This window comes from Anser anser, assembly GCF_964211835.1.
Source record: "Anser anser genome assembly, chromosome: 7".
Taxonomy (NCBI): domain Eukaryota; kingdom Metazoa; phylum Chordata; class Aves; order Anseriformes; family Anatidae; genus Anser; species Anser anser.
In genome coordinates, this window is record NC_139727.1 from 27,032,163 (window position 1) to 27,050,112 (window position 17,950).

Here is a 17,950-nt window from a genome sequence, read left to right on the forward strand (position 1 = left end):
GCAGGTGTGTGCACGGGCTGTGCCTGCCCCTCGACGCCCTCTCCTACAGCTGCCAGTGCCACCAGGGCTACCAGGGCGCCCTGTGCAACCAGCCGGCCACGCCACCTGACCCCTGCCGCCTCCTGCCCTGCCGCCACGGCCGCTGCCGCCTCGCCCCGGGTGGCCAACCCACCTGCGAGTGCCACAGCGGCTACACCGGGGCCCTGTGCGACCAAGGTAGGTGGAGGGGCAGCGGGAGCCAGGGTGGCGGTGCCGGGGGGACCGCGCGCCCGGCTGAGTCCCGCTGTCCTGCAGAGCTCGAGTGCCGGGGGGAGCCGGTGCGGGACTACCACCAGGTGCAGCGGGGCTACGCCATCTGCCAGACCACGCGGCCGGTGGCCTGGGTGCAGTGCCGGGGTGCCTGCGGCGGTGACACCGGTGCCAGCTGCTGCACCGGGCTGCGGCCGCGGCGCCGAAAATACGCCTTCGAGTGCAGCAACGGCGCGACCTTCGTGGAGGAGGTGGAGAAGCCCAGCAAGTGTGGCTGCAGCCAGTGCCTGTGAGCGCCGGGGCGCAGGGGCTGCTGCGGACACCGGGGGGGGCGGCGGGGAGCCCCCGGCGCCAGGACCTTGCTTCGCCCCGCAGCCCTGCGGCCACAGGCCAGGACGTTTCCGAAACCCCGTCCATGTTTCTCGGAGGAGCCCGGCCAGCCTGGCGGGTCTGGAGGAGGGTAGATGTGTTGCATCTAGAGGGTTGGAGAAAAAAAAAGGAAAAAAAAAAGAAAAAAAAAACACAAAACAAATGTGTAGATAGAGAATTTTTTAAGAACTGCAGCTACACACGTGTATCCGATGTGGGAGCTGTGCCTGGCTGCTCTGCCCCTATGCCTGCTCTCCCCTTGTCTCTCTGCCTTCTCCCCTGGCGAGGGGAGCATGTGTTCCCACTGCGTGTCCCCCCACAAGCAGCCCAGTCCCTTGTGTCCAGCTGGGGGCTTTGCAACACTTTGTGCTGGACCTGGTGCTGCAGAGCCTCGTGTGCCACGGCAAGCCAGGGCTGGCAGGGGGGGCCGTGCACCGCAGCCAGCACCCCTGGGCCCCAGCACCCCTCCCTGCCGTGGACCCACCATCGTGCAGCCAGCAGCGTGCCCAGCCCCATGGCACTAGGGCTGGGGTGCTGGAGCCCAGGGCGCTCCAAATGACCCCAACTCCACAGCAGCAGCCCCCAGAGCCAGGTGCCCTGCGGTGCCCGGGGGTGGGTAGCTCAGTAGCACTGGGGACATGAGCAGGATGGACCCAGGGGCACGGGCAGCGGGGTGCAGACACCCATGGGGGTCCTGGCGTCACTGTGCAGTGCCTGGTGCGCAGTGCCAGCCCTGCCCCATACACACTGGGGGGGAACGGGGCTCTGGGACCCTCTCCCCATTGCTCTGTGTGTAGGGGGAGGCGGTGCTGCCCCCACCCCACATCCCCAGCCCTACCTGGGCTGCACCCACTGCTGGGGCAGGCTGCGAGCCGGGCCAGCACTGTGCCCTTAGCGCTGGGGGGAACCCTTGGTGCCCTGCTTAGGGCATCCCTTCGGAGGCTGTTGGCACACAGGTTTGCGATGCCGATTGCCAGGGCTCAAGCCTTACGGATGCTGAAGGTGCCTGAGGCGGTGGTAAGCCTGGAGGTGCCACAGCTGCCGGCACAGGTCCCACCAGGACTCAGGTGGGAGCTGCCGGTGCCGGGCAGCAGCTCTGCGGAGCCGGTGGTGCCGGAGGACACGCTGGGTTGGCACAGCACCAGGGGCACCGCGCACCCCGACCTCTGCGGCAGCCTTGCTTCTACGGCCACGGGGGCCAAGGATGATGCGAGCCCCGCCTGGGACCCCACACGCACCCATGGCAGGGCATCACCACGTCACCCGGGCGGACCAACCCCTCCCAGGGCTGCAGCCCCGGTTCTCTCCATCGCATCACATCAGCGCGTTGGCCTCGGATCCGCACGGGGTGCAGCCGGCCGATGGGTGCCGTCGCCGTCCCCGCTCGCCACTGGCCTCCAGGACAAGCCCACCGCTGCGGGGACGTCGCTGCCACCAGCACCCCTCTGCTGCACGGCGGAGCCGCGACGCCTCTCATTTTGCCCGTGGCCCGGCCGGGGCTTGGTTGTGTTGTGTTTTTGTTCTTGCTGTAAGCTAACCGCTAAAGTATCTCTTTATACAGAATACTTACAGATTCTAATATATATTTGTATTTCATTTTGTTATAGTATTTTTATATGTTCGGGGTCAACAAATGCTGTTTTCTTTTTGTTTACAGATGCTACTGGGCAGGAAAATGACGGTGGCTTTGTTTGGCCCGTGGGGTTTGTGTGTGTCACTGTTGAAGACGCTGGTTTGTACTAGGCTGGGGAGGGCGGCGCTGAGCATCCTTTCGCTGGCAGAGGCTGTATTGTTTTAGGAGATGTTCGGTATTGTCTATGTTGTCTTCCACGTGAACATGACATTGATTCATTCAGAGCCCCAGCCTCGTCTTTCGGGGGGGACAGCACGGGCTGGGCACGAGAGGTGGTGGCACAGCGTGGGGACAGCACGGGCAAAGTGGGGACCTGCAGCTCCTGGAGCAGCCCCGGCCACGGCTTTTGGGGCTGCTCCCCGTCTCTGGGGACAGCCAGGGTTATTTGTGCAAACAAAAGCACACGGCTATGCCGTGGCACCAGGCAGGCACCAAGGGCTTGCACTGCTCGTGGCGAGCTGGAGCACGCCACCCCGCTCCTTTGCCCAGTTATCACAGCAAACCAACTTTGATATCAAAGAAACGTTTAATAAGCTGCAATAAAATACGGACCTTTAGAAAGCTCATAGGGTGAATATCAACAATGGAGGAATAAAAGAAAACAAGGTGGTGGGAGTCCTTGAGGAGTTCAAATCTGAGTCAGGGACCTTTTACCTGTAACAAGAACACAGCTTCCTCGATAGTCTAGTATGAAATAAAAGACAGGAGCACAGAGTTCACAAAATGTCAACATTTAGAGAGTTGATACATAGTCAAAGTTCAAATGACCCAGCTCTTATAGCTATACATATTGATTTAAAGCAACTTAATATAATTTTATTTTATTTTTTTTTTATATACACTTTCAAAGGTTCGTCAGGTGAGGTATGTAAACATTATCTAATGGAAACCCCTCTCAACATTTCCAACCAATAATTCACAGCAGACAGTTCATTTTCTCCAAGCAAGACGCAGTACTTCCCGATACCCGGAGCACACGGGAACGCAGTCCCCCGCGTGCAGTCACCAGCTGCCATTTCCCATCGCTGTTCTGTCAAGTTCACATTGGTTAGGCTCAAACATACAGTACCGGACAGGAGGACTTTTCAGATCAGTGTCTAAAATTCATATAGGAACAAACAGAGGGACAAGACTCTCCCAGGGAAGCAGACACAGGTGAAGGAAAAAACGTTTGCTATCGGGGTGGAACTAATAGTTAAGCGCTGAGTATCTTAAAGAGAAAAAAACGCACTGGGTTGGTGGGTTTATTTTATTACTCCTTTTTTTTTTTCCTTTTTTTTTTTTTTTGTTTTTCCACATAGCTGTTCCAAGGGCGAAGGCTGCATGGGGTTCGTGGGAACCCTGCAAGGCCAGGAGCCCAGTGCACAGCCCACCCTGCCCCCCGAAATTAGGGACCTGTCACCACAAACGCGGGGCTGACCCCGCTCACGGGCCGGGGCGCAGCCAGGGCGCACGCCCAGACAAACGGGGCTAAAAACCAGAACACACACACACAGAAAAACAGCAAGAAAAAATCCACGCACACTTGGGGAAAAAAACGAACACGCAAACAACCTCAACCCCCCTAGAAGGAGAATAAAAACTGCAGAACGGCAAGCAAGTAGGCAAACGGCCTCCCGGAGCTGGCTCGGCTGTCGGCAACTGCCCGCTCTGCCCCAGCCGTCCGGGGGGCTCCGAGGGTCCGGCAGCATCTCTCTCTCCTTGAGACCCCCGTCTCGCCCATCGGAGACCCCCCACACCCCCCCAAGCTCTTTCCACCGAGCCCCCCGTCATCCAAGCAGACATTATTACTACAAATCTTATTGCTTGCAGTGCCCCCCGCCCTGGGGACCCCCGGCCCTCCCGGCCAGCCACGGCAGCTCGCTGCCTCCCCGTGGCCTCCGGCCGGCTCTGACATCATCAAAACTGAGATGAAGAGTTAATGCTTCAACGCTGATGCGACACAAAAACCAACCCAACACCATCACCGTCCCGTTTCTCCCCCCCCCCCCCGCCTCCCCAGCCCCGTTCCCCCCATCCCACCCCCGCCATAAGCCAGCCCTCTGGTCGCGGCAAGCTGCGCCCCCGGCACGAGCTGGGAGACCCCCCCCCGCCAACCAACACCAGTCAGAACAAGAACCTGTGGAAAGCCCATGAAATAAATATATATAAAAAAAAACAAAAACTATTTACAATATTAGATCTGTGAGAAGTGAGAGAAAAACGCTTTTTCCTGCCCCAAAAGCTTAAAAAGTAGGTTAGCATCCTGCCGCCTAGCACAACACTATCTTACATGGCACCTACACATAATATATATTCACATTTCATTTTAAAATTAGGTACTCTTACAAACAGACTTAGAAAACATTGGCTAGCAATGCGGTCCGAGGGACCGGCGGGCGAGCCAACGCCGCGAAAGCCGCCCGGGTGCCTCTCGACGTCTCCGGCCCCCCCGAAGCTGCCAACGTGCCCTGAATCAAAACCGCCAGCTGCCCCCGCGGCCCCCGGGGAGGGGTGGAAGTGCTCTCAAACCAGAGGGGGTCCAGGGGGGAGGGAGGGGACGAGGAGAGCCGGGGACCGTGATTTCCGCTAAGCCTAGGGGTGATCTTAATACAAACAAGAACTCCTGAGAACATCTTAGAACAGATGGATTCATTTCACAACCACCGAGCTAAAGGATGGGCTGAACGGACGCTACAACACACGGGGGACGCGCGCGGTGCCGGGGAACCATACCCTCATGGTTTGCTCAAAAACCTACAGCTACGAGAAAAGCGTCAGTGGTGTTCCCTGGCGGGGGAACCGGCCTGCCCCTGCCTCACTCGCGCACCCTCCGAAGGCAGGACCTGAGCTGCGGGACCCCCGGGACCGGGCTGGTGGCCTCGGGCGATGGGGAGGGCAGAGGCCCGACCGCTGCCTCCCACCGTGGCTTTCAGTCTCCTTGAACCGGGACTGCAGCTGTCAGGCTGAAAGAACACGAGCTGGAGAGAGAAACTGTCCATTAGCAAGTCTTAAGAGCAGGGCAGCAGTAAATCCGTGTCCTTCTGAGATCGCCTCTCCGTTTCCCGGGAGGTTCCCGGGAGCTGGCAGAGCTTTCGGAAACACCGGCGGAGGTTTGCGGAGGTGCCGGCGAGCGGCTGGGACGCGGGCCAGGCTGCGCTCTGCTCGCTGCGCGCGGGCAGGAGGCTGAGCTGCTCCCGGGGACGGGGTCACCTTGCTGTCCTGGCCCGAGGGGACGACCAGTGATGCAGCAGAGAGCTTGCTTGAAAGAGTCAGCTTCTGCTAGATGGCTCCTGGGAGAAAGTTTGCTGCGAATACGTAGCACGGCAGGGCTTGCAGAGCAACACGGCCACACGCTGCACCCACGTGAAAGTGACCTCACTAGTGAGGAATACAGACACTGCACATCTGGGGTATACAGCACGCACCCGACAGCAGAGGAACCGACCGCAGGGATGTCGCTGCTGGACGTCTAACAGCTGCAGGTGGAAGGAGCCGTCCTGGGCTCGAGCTGCTCTGGATGCAGCCCTCGAGCATCACGGACACATGCCCGACAGATAAAGTTTGACTCAGCGCAGCAAACCTAGCCAGGGCAGCCCTTTCTGGAGGCCACATGAGAAGAGCTCCCAGCCACATGGAGCGTGAAGACCCAGAGCTGCCAATGACACGGTGAGGGAGAAGATGACCGAGCAAAGGAAAGAGGGGACCCGGCTGAAGAGGGACACCAAGGATGTCTGTGGAGATGCAGGGCTAGAAAGATGCTGCTCCTGATCTATGGACTGAGGAGCTGGGATGGAAAACAGTTTCAGGAATATGATCAGAAGCCAAAGGGGCAGCAGAGGTAACAGCACTTGGCTCCTCCTGAAACGAGGGAGCGAGCAGGGTGGCACGGAGCAGGAGCGCAGTGAGGCTGTGGGGCTGAGGAGGGCACTGCGGCAGTGCCCATGGGCAGCTCTGCACCTGAGCAAACCAGGACGCAGTGGATGCCCGTGTGGAATAAGGCAATAAGTCACGCTGCTCATTTTCTTCCATTCATTAAGATCATCTGCAACTCCCCGTGCATCCGTTTCATTGAGTAAAAGCTGCATTTACTGGAAAGACGCTGCTGTAAGGCAGGGGCCACGCCTCAGCAGCGCTCCTCACCGCGTGCCTCACTGCGGGACGGAGAGAAACAAGCAGAGCATGGCCTCAGCCACGGCCAGGGGCAACCGGCTGCAACACGAAGGCTGTTTGGAAGAAAAGGAGCAACAGTTCACGTCTGAGCACTGAGGAAAAGAATGGAGTTACCCAGGCAATGCCAGCCTGCCGGGTGGCCGCCTTGCATGCAGACCCTTTAATCTATTAGGCAATTAAAGCATTCCTCCTTCCTCCCCCAAAATACAGCACTCACAAAAGCAGGTGCAAGGCATGTTAAATGCAAGGCTCACCGCCTGCAAGACCTGGAAGCTACAACTGGTGTCAGCATGAGAACATGCACAGGAGACGAAGAAGGGCCAGGGACGGCATCTCCCGAGGGCAGAGGCAGCAAGGAAGGCAGGCTGGCATGGAGCTGGAGTTTCCTCCGAGCAGGAAGCCTTAATATGCTTTTCTAGAGATGAGGAGCATCTGTGGCTTGGTAACCCAAGTGCCTGCACCAATCTGCAATTCAGAGAGCTTGCAATACAGCACCGGTGTGCCCACCTCAACCTGGGCTGGGTCATGCCCACAGTGCTTGCTGCAATAACCCAGCCACAGGCGATGGCTGCACGTAACCCACTCCTTGGCTTCCCTTATTCCTCAAGTCAAAAGCTGTAATTTTTAAATTAAAAGGAAGAGCCAGCCTTCTGCCGCCTCGCCAGGTGCCCCATGGCCCAGGCTGCTCCCAGTCCTCGGCATAACCAAGACTGTGCAGCATGCACACACACACGCACCTCTGTTTCGTCAGCAAGAGGTACAGAAATTCAGATTTACACCTCCTAGGCACAGCCCAGCTCCTGTTACAAGTCAGTAGCATCTTCGCACAGATTTTGGGAGCGTTACCCTTCGAGTGGGAAAGCCACAGCTTGACGAGCCCTCCAGCGTCCCCAGGGACAGGCAGAGCTGCTGGGTCAAGGCCACCAGAGCTGGGACGAGCTGCTGGGGCTCCGATCATGATGCCTACGTGGTGCCCAGTGTGGCCAGGGCCAGGCCGGCCCCACCTCGCTCCTGCCTTCTGACAGCTTCGTGGAGCTCTCATCCTAGCGTGGCTCCTGCTCCCAGAAGCGCGGACGATGGAAAGCAGGACGCCTGCATGCGCCAGTGGAAGTCGGTGAAAAATTAAATACAGCACACGAGGGAGGAAATTCCGAGGGAGAACGGGGGCTCAGGCACGCCAGAGCCGCGTGTCTGTGCAGCAGCTGCCCCAGCCGGAGGAAGAGGAAGATGCGGATGCAGGCAGAGAAGCGAGCGGGAGAGAGAACCTGTGAGGAAGGTACGGAGCAGTCGTTTGACTGCCAGCAGTGCCCTCCTGCCTCACACCTCTCCTGAAATGCTTTTAAACCTTTTCTGATGGAATGTTTGACATATTTAATCCATGCAGTAAAAATTAAAGTAATAGATAACTTTGTATTAATCTGTACAGGGACTGACAGGCTAGATTTAATCACTTCATCACTGTTCAGAGAGTTAACTTACTCTTTCATGATTCAAAGGAAAGGTAAAGGATCTTTTTTTTTTATATCAGCCATTTCATAGTAAGAGAAAAACGTGTGGCAGACTCGTGTGCGCCAGCGCTGGGGGAAGGGAACACCTGCAAGGGAGCCGGGGTGCTCTGCAAAGGGCGTGCGCATCTCCAACGCCTCGCTCCGTCCTCTGTACTACATGGGTACCATGAAAGATTTGGAGACAATTAGCTGCTTTCCACAGGATTTGGGATCAGTGTGAAACGTGAAAAGCAATGCCCCTTGCAGCAGTGCTGCTGGCTGCACAGGAGGCTGACAATGGGAGTCATGCAAAGAGACCTCGTGCAGCAGCAAGGTGCAGGCAAAGCCATCGAAACGCGGCAGCCGAGCAGGACCCGCTGGGTGCACGCAGACTGAAGCGGCCCAGTCCCAGCCGCCGAGCATTGTGCATTGTGAACAAGCCTTCCCCCGAGGTGCCGGGCACTGGTGACCCGTTCCTCCACGCCAGACGCCCAGCTGGCTCCTACACCTGCTGCACAGGTTTGCAGAGGAGCCCAGCATGGGAGTGTGCAGGAGAGGGACCGGCTCAGCCGGGCTGAGCGCTTCCACGCTGCACAGCCCCGAGACACGAGCAAGGGCGAAACGACCACACCTTGTTCATACAAGGATGAAATGCAAACTACAGTAAAGACTACACTCAAGCCAGCCCCTTCTCTCAACCTCGCGCCAAAGGCTGCAAATCCAGGCTTAGGAGGGCGCTGCGCAACCAGCGCACGTGGACGCGCTGCCAGGGACAGGGCTCCCCTTCCGCAGGGCACCAGCACCAGAAGGATGTGGGTCTGTAAAAAGGTTCAGCCTTCAGCCAAGCACCGAGCACGCTGCCGGAGACCACGAAACCAACCCAAACGCAGCAAAGGGCTGATGGGGAAGGATTTCTGCCCAGCACCGGGGCACAGCGGGGCCGGCTCGTGCCAAAGCCAGCAGAAACGGAGACGGATACAGCCCAGCACGCCCCGTGTGCCCCAGGGACAGGGCAGCATCTCCTCTGCCACCACGCTGTGACCGGGACCTCCCTGCCCCACGGCTGTGTGGGGGGAGCGGGGCCGGGGGCCAGAAGCAGAGTCACTAGTTAATACTTGTCTGCAGGTAACAGAACGGGACACCAGCAGCTGCTACGAACGAACCGACGAATGACAGATTCACCTTTCTCCCCCTCACTGATGGAAAATGAGTTTTGGTTTTGCTTTAAATGCCACTAAGAAGACAGACAGAAGTAGGACGCTGAAGGAAAGGGAAATGTTTGCGTGCACCGAAAGGCTGCCGAAAGCTACTTCATGTGCACAAAGGTGGTTTTCTTTCTGCTACAGTACAAGTGCTTGTGCCTCAAGTATAAAACGCAAGCCTCCAAATCACACAGACGAGCTTCTTATTTTTATTTTTAAAGTGATAAATAAGGCACTGTACTTTTAACTAAAACTGCCTGGTTCCGAGGTCAAAAACCCAGGGAACGTTCAAACTGCAGAAACTTCCTTCTGAACAGCAGAGACAGACAGGCTGACCTCTTCTCTGTCCGAGACACATCTCCTGATGCCTAAAATCACGGGCGTTATCCTGTAACTGCGGATTTTTAAAGGCTTGCTACAGCTTATAAAAGCAGCTTTAGTTAATGCATGGTAAAGGGTTACTACTATACAACAGTTTTGTACATGGCTACCGGTTCTTCGCTATTTCGTGTCCAGGCGCGAGCGCTTGCTGTGCGAACAGTCAACTTTCGCCCGCAGCTTCCTCTTGCCCTGCGCCCCGCTGCTCTCCTGCATCTTCTTCATGGACCTCGTCAGGGTTTTCGCACCGCCGGGCTTCTTGTTGGCCATCTTCTGCGACCGCGTCGAGGACTCCCCGAGGGGCTTCTGCCGAGGGGACTTGGCCAGCTCCTCGTGGCTGGGGGGCAGCACGGCCCGCCGGCTCGTGTTCTCCTTGCCCTTCCGCACGGGGAGCCGCACCTTCTCTAGCTGCCTTTTCGGGGCTCTCTTCTCTTTCAGAGACATTTTCTTGGCAAGCTTACTGCTCCTCTCCATGGCGGTTTGCTTTCGGGTGGCAGGGGCTTTGGCGCTAACCTCCGAATGTTTTATTTTACCGGCCTTCTTGGCCGGCAGCTTGTCCTTACTGGCGGAGCCGGAGCGCTCCTGGGTGCCCCCGCTCTCCTTCAGCGTCCTCTTCTTCTTGCTGAGCTGCGGGTCGGCCCTGGGCGAGGGCTCCTCCTGGCACCTGCCCTTCCCCTTCCGCCCCTTCCCCGCTCCGTCCACCGCCGGGGATCTAGCCGGGAAGGCGTCTGCTTTGATCTGCAAGGCCAGCTTGGGAGACATCAGCGGGTTGATGCACACGCTCTTGCGGCTGGGTTTGCTCTCCAGGGCCGGCTGCTCCCCGGGGACGTCGCTCCTCCGCTCGGCCCTCGCGGCGCGGTGCTGGGCCCGCAGCTTGCCCCGCAGGTTGGAGTATTTCCGCAGGATGCGGGTGCTGGCCTGCGTGGGCAGGCTGGGGGTGGGCGCCACGCTCCGGTCCTGGCTCGTCTCCTCGGGGCCGGGTTCGGAGGGAGGCGGCTGGCCGGCCCCGCCGGCTTCTTCGGCCTCGGCTCTGTCCGCGTTCTCGCGGATTTTGGCCCACAGCTTTTGGTTCTTCAGGTTGTTCCGGGCCGGGGTAGCGGCGGCGAATTTCTTGAGGTGTTTTTTCAAGCGTTCGGCTTGCAGCGAGCTGGGGTAGAGGCCGGAGGAGGAGTACTTCTGCATGGGGACCTTGATGGGGGGGATCTCCCCCGGGAGACGGGTGTTGAGTTTCTTCACAATCACCAGAGACCTGGTCTCTGTCGTCTCCAGGAACCACTGGCAGATGTCGGACAGCTTGAAGGCCTTCATAAAAAGCATCTGGACGGGAGACAGCTTCTGAACTTCCAGCGACCCTCTACTTTTCCGTGTCCTTTTCTTGCTTTTCCAAATCTCCTTCAGCTTGTCAGCTTTGTTCTTCACCTTGGGGGTTGGCTGCACTTCCTTCTCCAGCTGAATCCAGCCCTTCTGAACTTTCATGTACTGGGCATTGAACTCGGCAATCAGCTCCTGGTTCTCCTCTTCAGCACACCACTCCATGAACTTTGGTTTGCTGTCAGCCATGTCTGCGTCCTCCAGCGCCAGGGAGTCGTCATTCCCTGAACTGCACTCGTCCCGCGGTTTGGGGGTTGCTTGCACAGACTCCTTCCCTGGTGTGCTCTTTTTTGCAGTGTCAGCGGGCGCGGGCGTGTGTCTTAAGTTATAAAACTGCAGGGCTGACTTTTTGGGCTTCGCAGCCTTCGCTGGAAGATGCTTGCTTCCACTGGCCTTGCTGCTGGGACACGGAGGCGAGCTGGCCGCTGGCTCGTAGTTCTCCAGCTTTCCTGTGTCCATGGCGCTGTCAGCGCTCTCCTCCTCCTTTGTTCTGGTATCACCTGGCTTCACCTCTGCTTGCTCTGCATCGTCTGCAGGCACGCTGCTTTCTGTGGGGAGGAGGATGCTTGTCTTCTCAGCATCAGCCTGGACACACATCTCCAGCATCTCGCCTGGTTGACTTTGGCCACCGTTAGCAGGGGGGTCGTCTTTAGAGGAATTTTCTCCCTCTGCCACAGTCTCTTTCGCTAAGATGCTTTTATAGGTCTGTCTGGTAGTGACACCGTTCTCCTCACCTGGCTGCTGCTCAGTGATGCTCTCCGGGGCCTGGCCGGCGCTCGGCTCCTCGCTGGTTTTGAGCAGCGCGTTATGGAAGCAGTCGTTTGGGAAGTGCATGGACGCTGCCCCGTCCAGGTGCACTTCTCTCTTGAACCGCTTAGCGCCAGGACTCTTGGAGAGTTTGATCTGAAGGCAAGGAAGCTGCACGGAGCTGGAAGAACCAGCGTCCTCAGCGCTGCCCTCGGCAGGTGACTGCGACTGCTGGCTTCGGAGACGCCGGTCGGATGCCACGAGCGTTCTCCTTCCTTTCTTTCGCTTCTTGTCTAGACTGTCTTTGGAAGAGACCGAGTCTTTCTCTGTTGTTTCCAAGCCATCAGGTTCAGGCAGTGCTTCCCCTTCAGCAGGCTCTTTTTCATCTGCCGGGCTGTTGTTCTGCGCTGCCTCCCCTTCTGAGACTGCAGGGAGGGCTGTGTTGGCTGGCACAGCCTCCTCTTGATCAAGGGAGCTGTCACCCGGCATGCCCAGTAGTTCGGCTTCTGGTGTAGCATCGACAATTTTGTTCACATCCACGCATTGGAAGGCAGCAGGGAGCTCTGGGGGACAATCTCCCTCAGTGGCAGGGGGCTGCTCAGGAGCCTGCAGGTCTGGAGGGGGTGGGGAGGGCTCCGTGCGACAGGGCTCTGCGCCGCCAGCGTCTGGAAGCTCAGCAGGGTCCCTCGGGCCAGCACCGGCCAGGGGTGCCGCGTCTAGCGCAGCGGAGGGCTGCAGGGGAGACCCCGGCTCTGGGCTGGCAGGGAGGTCTGGAATAGTTTGCACGCCCGAGCCTGGGTAACCTTCCTCCCTGATGGCTGCTTCAGCGGCAGGAAGGGCAGCAAAGCCCACAGCCTGCACGGCACCGCCGTCTTTGGAGACGCTGTCCCCGAAGGAATCCGCGCCAGCCTCCAGGGCGGCTGTGTCCCCGGCCCCTTCGCTGCGGGGGGAGCCTGGGGGCGGCGAGCCAGCCACGCTGTCCTCCTTCTGCGGGCTGGGAGGAGCGGAGAGGGAGAACAAGGGCACGGCCACGGCAGCTTCCCGCGACCGCAGCACCCGCATGTCCCGCGGCTCCCGCTGGACGCAGCCCAGGTCGCCTCTCGCTTTCGTCTCTCTGCTGGCCGGCGCTCCTTTGGCCAGGAGCCTGAGCGAAACCCTTTTCTCCCCGTCCCGTCCCGTCCCCGACGACCCACCCCCTGAGAGCACCAGAGCCGGCTTCGTGCTTACGAGCGCCTCTGTTCGCAGCGCCGGGCTGCCGCCCCGCTCCTCCGCCCGCGAGCTTTTCACCAGGGTGCGGACGGTCGGGAGCTCGCAGCACTCCCCGTTGAAGAAATACCCCCGCGTGCTCTTCCTCGCCGTCCTGCGCGACGACACCGAGCGCTGGCTCTCGAAATGGCACTCGGTGATGGGCTGGCTGATGTAGACCACGTCACACTGGTTGTCGTAGTCGTTGATCCTCAGCCCCGAGGCCTTTTTGCTCTTGCGGGAGGACCTGAGGGAGGCCGCCTTGGCGCGGGGGTGCCCGCCGGGGGCCCGGTGGGCGGCTGGCGCAGTGCTGGCAGGCAGCCAGCCCTCTTTGGATTTGTCGAGCGGGCCCTTGTCGGCCGGGTGCAGGTGGCAGCCTGCCTTGCCCTTGGCCATGGCGTGCAGGTGGTTTTCTGGCTTTGGTCTCGCGTCTTGTTCTTTCGCGTCTAGGTCCTGGTGCAAAGATGCTTTCGAGCCGCATTGCAATGTGTTCTCCTTGTCAGCTCGGCGAGGGGGGCTCACTGCAAAGCCGGGATCCCAGGGCTCTTCCGGCAAGGCTCTGAAAGAGCTCTTCTGGGAGCCCAGACAGCCGTCTAAGCTGTCCTCGCTGCCATTCACATTCGCCACTTTGACAGAGATATAGCCTTCCACTAGAGTCTTACCTGCTATCTGCTCTTTATTGTCCTCGCACTTTCTGACACCGGCTTCTTGCTCGTGTCCAGCAACTTGCCCTTCCAGGCTCTTTGCAGGGTGATGGAAATTCAAGGAGGAAGAGTTCAACGTGCTGAGGTATCCTTGGGTGGAGCTGTCCTTTGGGCTAGCAGAACGAAGTCGAGCAACGGGAGGGTCGGAGAAGTCTCTTCTCAAAGCAGGGCTGGGGCTCTCCGCTCTGTCCACGGATTTCAGCTCTGTGGGCTGCTTCGGGGCTTGTCCTGCGACATGCAGGGGGCCATCAGACCCTGAGTGTCCCGGCTCTGAGGAAGAAGGGGGCCTTGATTCAGTACAAGTAGCACCCTTATCCTGATTTTCAGTGCTTCGCTGGCTACAACCAGAGCCACAAGTGGAGGCCTCCATGCTTTCGGATTCGGACGACTGCCGGCCTTCAGAATCCGGTTGTACTTCAGTGTATATGTCGTTTAGCACGCGAATGAATTGCTTCTGGTGGTGTGTACACAGTCTGACCATAAACTTTTCCAGTGGAGACTTCGGCTGATTGTTAGAGTCTATTGCTATTGTCTCTGCTGCATCCTCACTAGAGAGACAAAGAGAGAAGCAATCAGTAACATGTCCCCGGGAACAGAAGTTTATGCTGCAAAACTGGAGCAAGCCTTCTCCTCCCACCCAGGTGTACCACTCGCCTCATCTCCAGGTGAGATCAAGCACCCCGTTGTCAGGAGGTTGGCAGCTACCCCTTCGGTCCCCAGCACACACACGGACGTATGCACATTGCTGGCAGGATACGAACTGCACTTCCATTCGTCTCCCACTGCTGCAAGACCCGTAACTGCACTTCTGCCTAGGGCTCCCTAGGCAGCACTAGTGTGTAGGCGCCATGTGACACGCTCAGAGCAGACCTGAACTTCCTGGTGAGGATCAGATTTGCAACATGCACAGGCCCAACACTTCTGGGACGCACCGAAACAACTGCAGGCACCTGCATGCTCCATCTGCGTACCACAGATCCGTGGGAGCAGCGCAGCAGCCCAGCTGGGCAGCCACACACCTTGAGCTGCTGTTACGACTGCAAATTCTGCTTCCTTCTAGGTAGCAGAAGGAAGAGTCTATGGCAAACTGAGCAGATCTGAGCCTCCTCTGTAATCAGTGAAGAAATTTTGGAGGGTTCCCAGCCTGCAGGACATGCATGCAGCAATGCACCCTCCCGTGGTGCAGTGCCTTGCCATTTGCACTGACCTTTGGTTTGCTGCCATTTAATGAATTCGCTCTGCAGCTGACGGTCTGACTGGCAGCTTGCAGTGGTCACCCAGAAAGTGCAGCTCTACAGCACTGCTGGCTACAGGATCACTGCCACTAGATACCTCATAAAAAAAGCGATTATCATTCACCTGCTTGGCACGGGCAACTAATTAGGACTTCTTGGTGGAGAGGTTAAGGGATAATTACCCAGTGTTTGCATGAACATATGAGGAGCGCAGCGCCAGGCTCTGCTACCAAAACCATGCCCATTCCCAGCAGCAGCACAGGCGTTTCCCACCCCATCCCTGTGGGACCTCTGCCAGCATGGTTTTGGACTAACAGCTGCACTTTGCACCTCGCTGCCGTCCGAGGAGTGAAGCAGTTCCCCCTGCTCCCCTTCCCGGGGTGACTCACGGCTCCCACGCACGGGGAAGCGCAGCGCCCAGGAGGCTGACGAGGCTCATTGACCCCTGCTGGTGAATCACCGCCGCCAGCTACTGTGTGGCATTTCAAGGAGGATTTTGGCGAGGTGCTGCGGCTCCTGTGGACGACTGGCGGGCTGTGCATCTCGCCCAGCGCCGGCGGCCAAAAATCCAGCGGGAGGTGGGCAGCCGTGTCGGCTGCCGTCCCTGCTGGAGGCTGGCTGAGGCTGACAACAGAGAGGGGGGAGAGAAAGCCAGGGATGTGGGTGGGATGGCCATGCTAGGTGGCAGCCTCTGTGCTGGAACCGGCCTCTGAGAGGTCCTCCCCTGATGCTTGCTCAGTGCTGACTCGCTGCTGGCTGGGGACTGGCACATGCCTTGGAGGCACCTCCAGCAACCTGCGGTCTGCTCCCAAACACAGCAAAGGCCAGGAGACGGCTTCCATGGATGGCTCTGGGCTTGGCCACTTGGCCTCCTCTTCACCCAGAAACGCCAGGCTGTCGCCAGCAACCTGCTCCGAGCATCTGCTAGCCAGCCCTGGGCTTTCCTGTCTGCCCAAGTTTCAAGCTTTACCCTTCAGGCTTCTTGGGCAGGGTTTTCCCCAAACCGCCCAGAAAGGCCAAGCAAATTACGCTTGGTAAACGTGCTCCAGCACCTCCTGAACGCGGTGCTGGGTCAGCAACAAGCCGGCTCCCTTCACTGCTGCAAGCTGGCAAGCGTGCCCCCTGGAGCTGCCACAACTCGTCCCACCCGGCGCTGCCAGCTCGCAACGCCTGGAGCGAATTTAAAATGAAAATGCTCAGGTACACCCCGGCCCCTCTCCGGAGCCCTGCATGGGAAGGGTTGTGCCAGAGAGGATCCCCGCACAGCCCAGCTCCTCCCCTCGCCCTGCGGGATAACAATGGAGATAAAACTTTCCCCGCGCCACCAGGAAGGAGAAGAGGAGGGCTCGGAGGCAGGTCGCCGCTCGGCTCCTTCCCCCCGCCGCTGCGGGTGCATGGCGGCAGGTTTCTCCTTACCTGCCCCAAATCCCAGCTCCGGGGAGTGGCAGCCATCTTCCCCGCCAGCCTGCGTTTATAGCCGCAGCCGCCCGAGGTGCGGCCCTGCCCGGCCCCCCCGCCGCCTCGCAGGGATGCCGGAGGACGGGGAAGTGGTTGCTCTCTGTAAACTGAGTCCCTTCTCCCAGGAGAGAAGGCGACAAGGCGTGTGGGGCTGGAGGAGACCTGCATCCCGCTCACACCACAGCGGGGACCTGCGCTCCCCGCTCCTAGGGCCTCAGCGTGCATTGCCCCCTTGCTCTCACCGCCACCCTATTGCCCTACCGTGCTCCAAGGAGTTAATCTGAGATACACGCAGCTTGTTAAGCTGTAAATTTGAAAAACAGAGATAAATATCTTTCCTGCTTGACAAAGGAGGTGACTCCATTAAGACTCAATGCCCTTTGTCCTTAGAAGACCCGTCTCGCCCTCAGCGACACCGTTCGCCAGGTCTGCAGTCTCATTACTTGCAGGGCTTTCTGGTTTTGTGTCTCTGGGCCCAAATGTGGACCAGGGTTCCTCACCCTGAGCTCGTCTGCTCCCTCCCCAGCCGGCCCCTATGTGGGTGCCCTGTTTTTCTGGGTATCAGAGGCGCACCGAGCACAGCCCCGAAGCGCCTCCCCCAGCCACACCGGGCCCCAACCAGCCCCTCCGTCCTGCTGACGGAGGTGCGGAGGGAACCGAAGACCAACAGGGAAACACAGAGGATGGGAAACGGGGATGTGCTTTGACAGAGGGACAAAAACTGCACCCCAGTCTGCAGCTTTTCCTACAGAGCCTGCGAGGTGGCAGGCCTTGCCCTTTGCAGCCACCGGCCTCACAAGCTGCCTACACCGGGCTGTCGTGAGGGGAGCTCCCACTCGAGCTGCACCCACTCCTGCACCGCGCCGGCCCGGTTCGGCCCGGCTGCCTGGTCTCCCATCGCCCCTGGTGTCCCAAGAGCATCCTAGCACCCGAGCCACCCCCCCAGGCCCGGCCTTCCCAGGGCTGCCCCGCTCCCTGCTCCTTCCCCGCCTGTCACGGAGGTGTCAGAGGAATCAAGGGGCAGGAGCTGTCACAGAGACACACGGGGCTGTTGCTACGCGACCGTCGCGGTGCAGCAATTAACGCTCGGAAAACGTGCTGTGCTCTGAAGCTATTTGCATAGCTGCGTGCTGCAGTACGTCTGTTTGCATTGTGCCGCCTCTGTGTAGCGGAGCTGCACGCCAGCCCTCCCCCAGCCCCTGCTGGGGGGCACCCGACAAAGGCCGGGCGGCTGCGGGTGATGGGGCCCTGGGTTTGCCGGCCGTCACACCTGCAGCACACGCAGGTATGGGATTTGCGACCCTGGAGGACGGGGGGGAACACCAAGACATCTGGATTTCACCCCGAGCTGCCCAGCGGGTCTGCCCCCCTTATGGGGCCAGCTCCCGACCCACTCATGGGGTTACCTCGCCTTCCCTCTCCCTTTTAAAGCCCTGCGGGTGCGCTGCCTCTGATTCAAGAGTGTATTTCCAGGGGGAGGAAGGAGAGGAAGAGGAGGAAAGAGAGGGAGAAAGAAAGCAGCTGTTTCACACCAACCTACCTGGAATGCCGGTCTCCGAAAACCTGTCAATTGCCAACTGCAATCTTCTGGTTTGCCCACCCCAAGTTTCTCACTATTGAACATGAAGCCTGTGCCCTTTTTGGGTTTCTTTTTTTAGCCCTTGAACGTCAGTTTGATGGATTATAAGTTTACAGGTATGTTTTGTACCTCAGAGGCACA

The 17,950-nt window shown here is 58.9% G+C and overlaps 2 protein-coding genes across 4 annotated transcripts in view; one reads left to right on the forward strand and one right to left on the reverse strand.

Annotated features, from left to right (window-relative positions):
• The window catches only part of SLIT1 (slit guidance ligand 1), a 46,333-nt gene extending 43,711 nt beyond the window's left edge, over window positions 1-2,622 (forward strand). For both annotated transcript variants that reach the window (XM_083844013.1, XM_083844012.1), the window contains exons 36-37: window positions 5-216; window positions 295-2,622. In XM_083844013.1, coding sequence (XP_083700139.1) covers window positions 5-216; window positions 295-542 — 460 coding nt within the window. In that variant the 3' untranslated portion in view covers window positions 543-2,622. The remainder of the gene's footprint in view (window positions 1-4; window positions 217-294) is intronic.
• A 136-nt stretch (window positions 2,623-2,758) lies between these two features.
• Window positions 2,759-17,931, reverse strand: LOC310902463 (uncharacterized protein). 2 transcript variants are annotated; one of them, XM_083844014.1, is made up of 2 exons: window positions 17,771-17,931; window positions 2,759-14,085 (listed from the first exon to the last, which is right to left on the reverse strand). In XM_083844014.1, exon 2 carries the CDS (start codon window positions 14,016-14,018, stop codon window positions 9,594-9,596), a length of 4,425 nt encoding a protein of 1,474 aa, XP_083700140.1. In that variant the 5' UTR covers window positions 14,019-14,085; window positions 17,771-17,931; the 3' UTR covers window positions 2,759-9,593. The 2 variants fall into 2 exon arrangements, with proteins under 2 accessions (XP_083700140.1, XP_083700141.1); XM_083844015.1 differs by lacking the exon at window positions 17,771-17,931 and adding an exon at window positions 16,189-17,760.
• Between the last annotated feature and the right edge of the window lie 19 nt (window positions 17,932-17,950).

What these genes read in the sequence shown, in the direction of transcription:
- LOC310902463 (XM_083844014.1), bottom strand. Translation starts at nt 14,018, where the DNA reads ATGGTCAGACTGTGTACACACCACCAGAAGCAATTCATTCGCGTGCTA.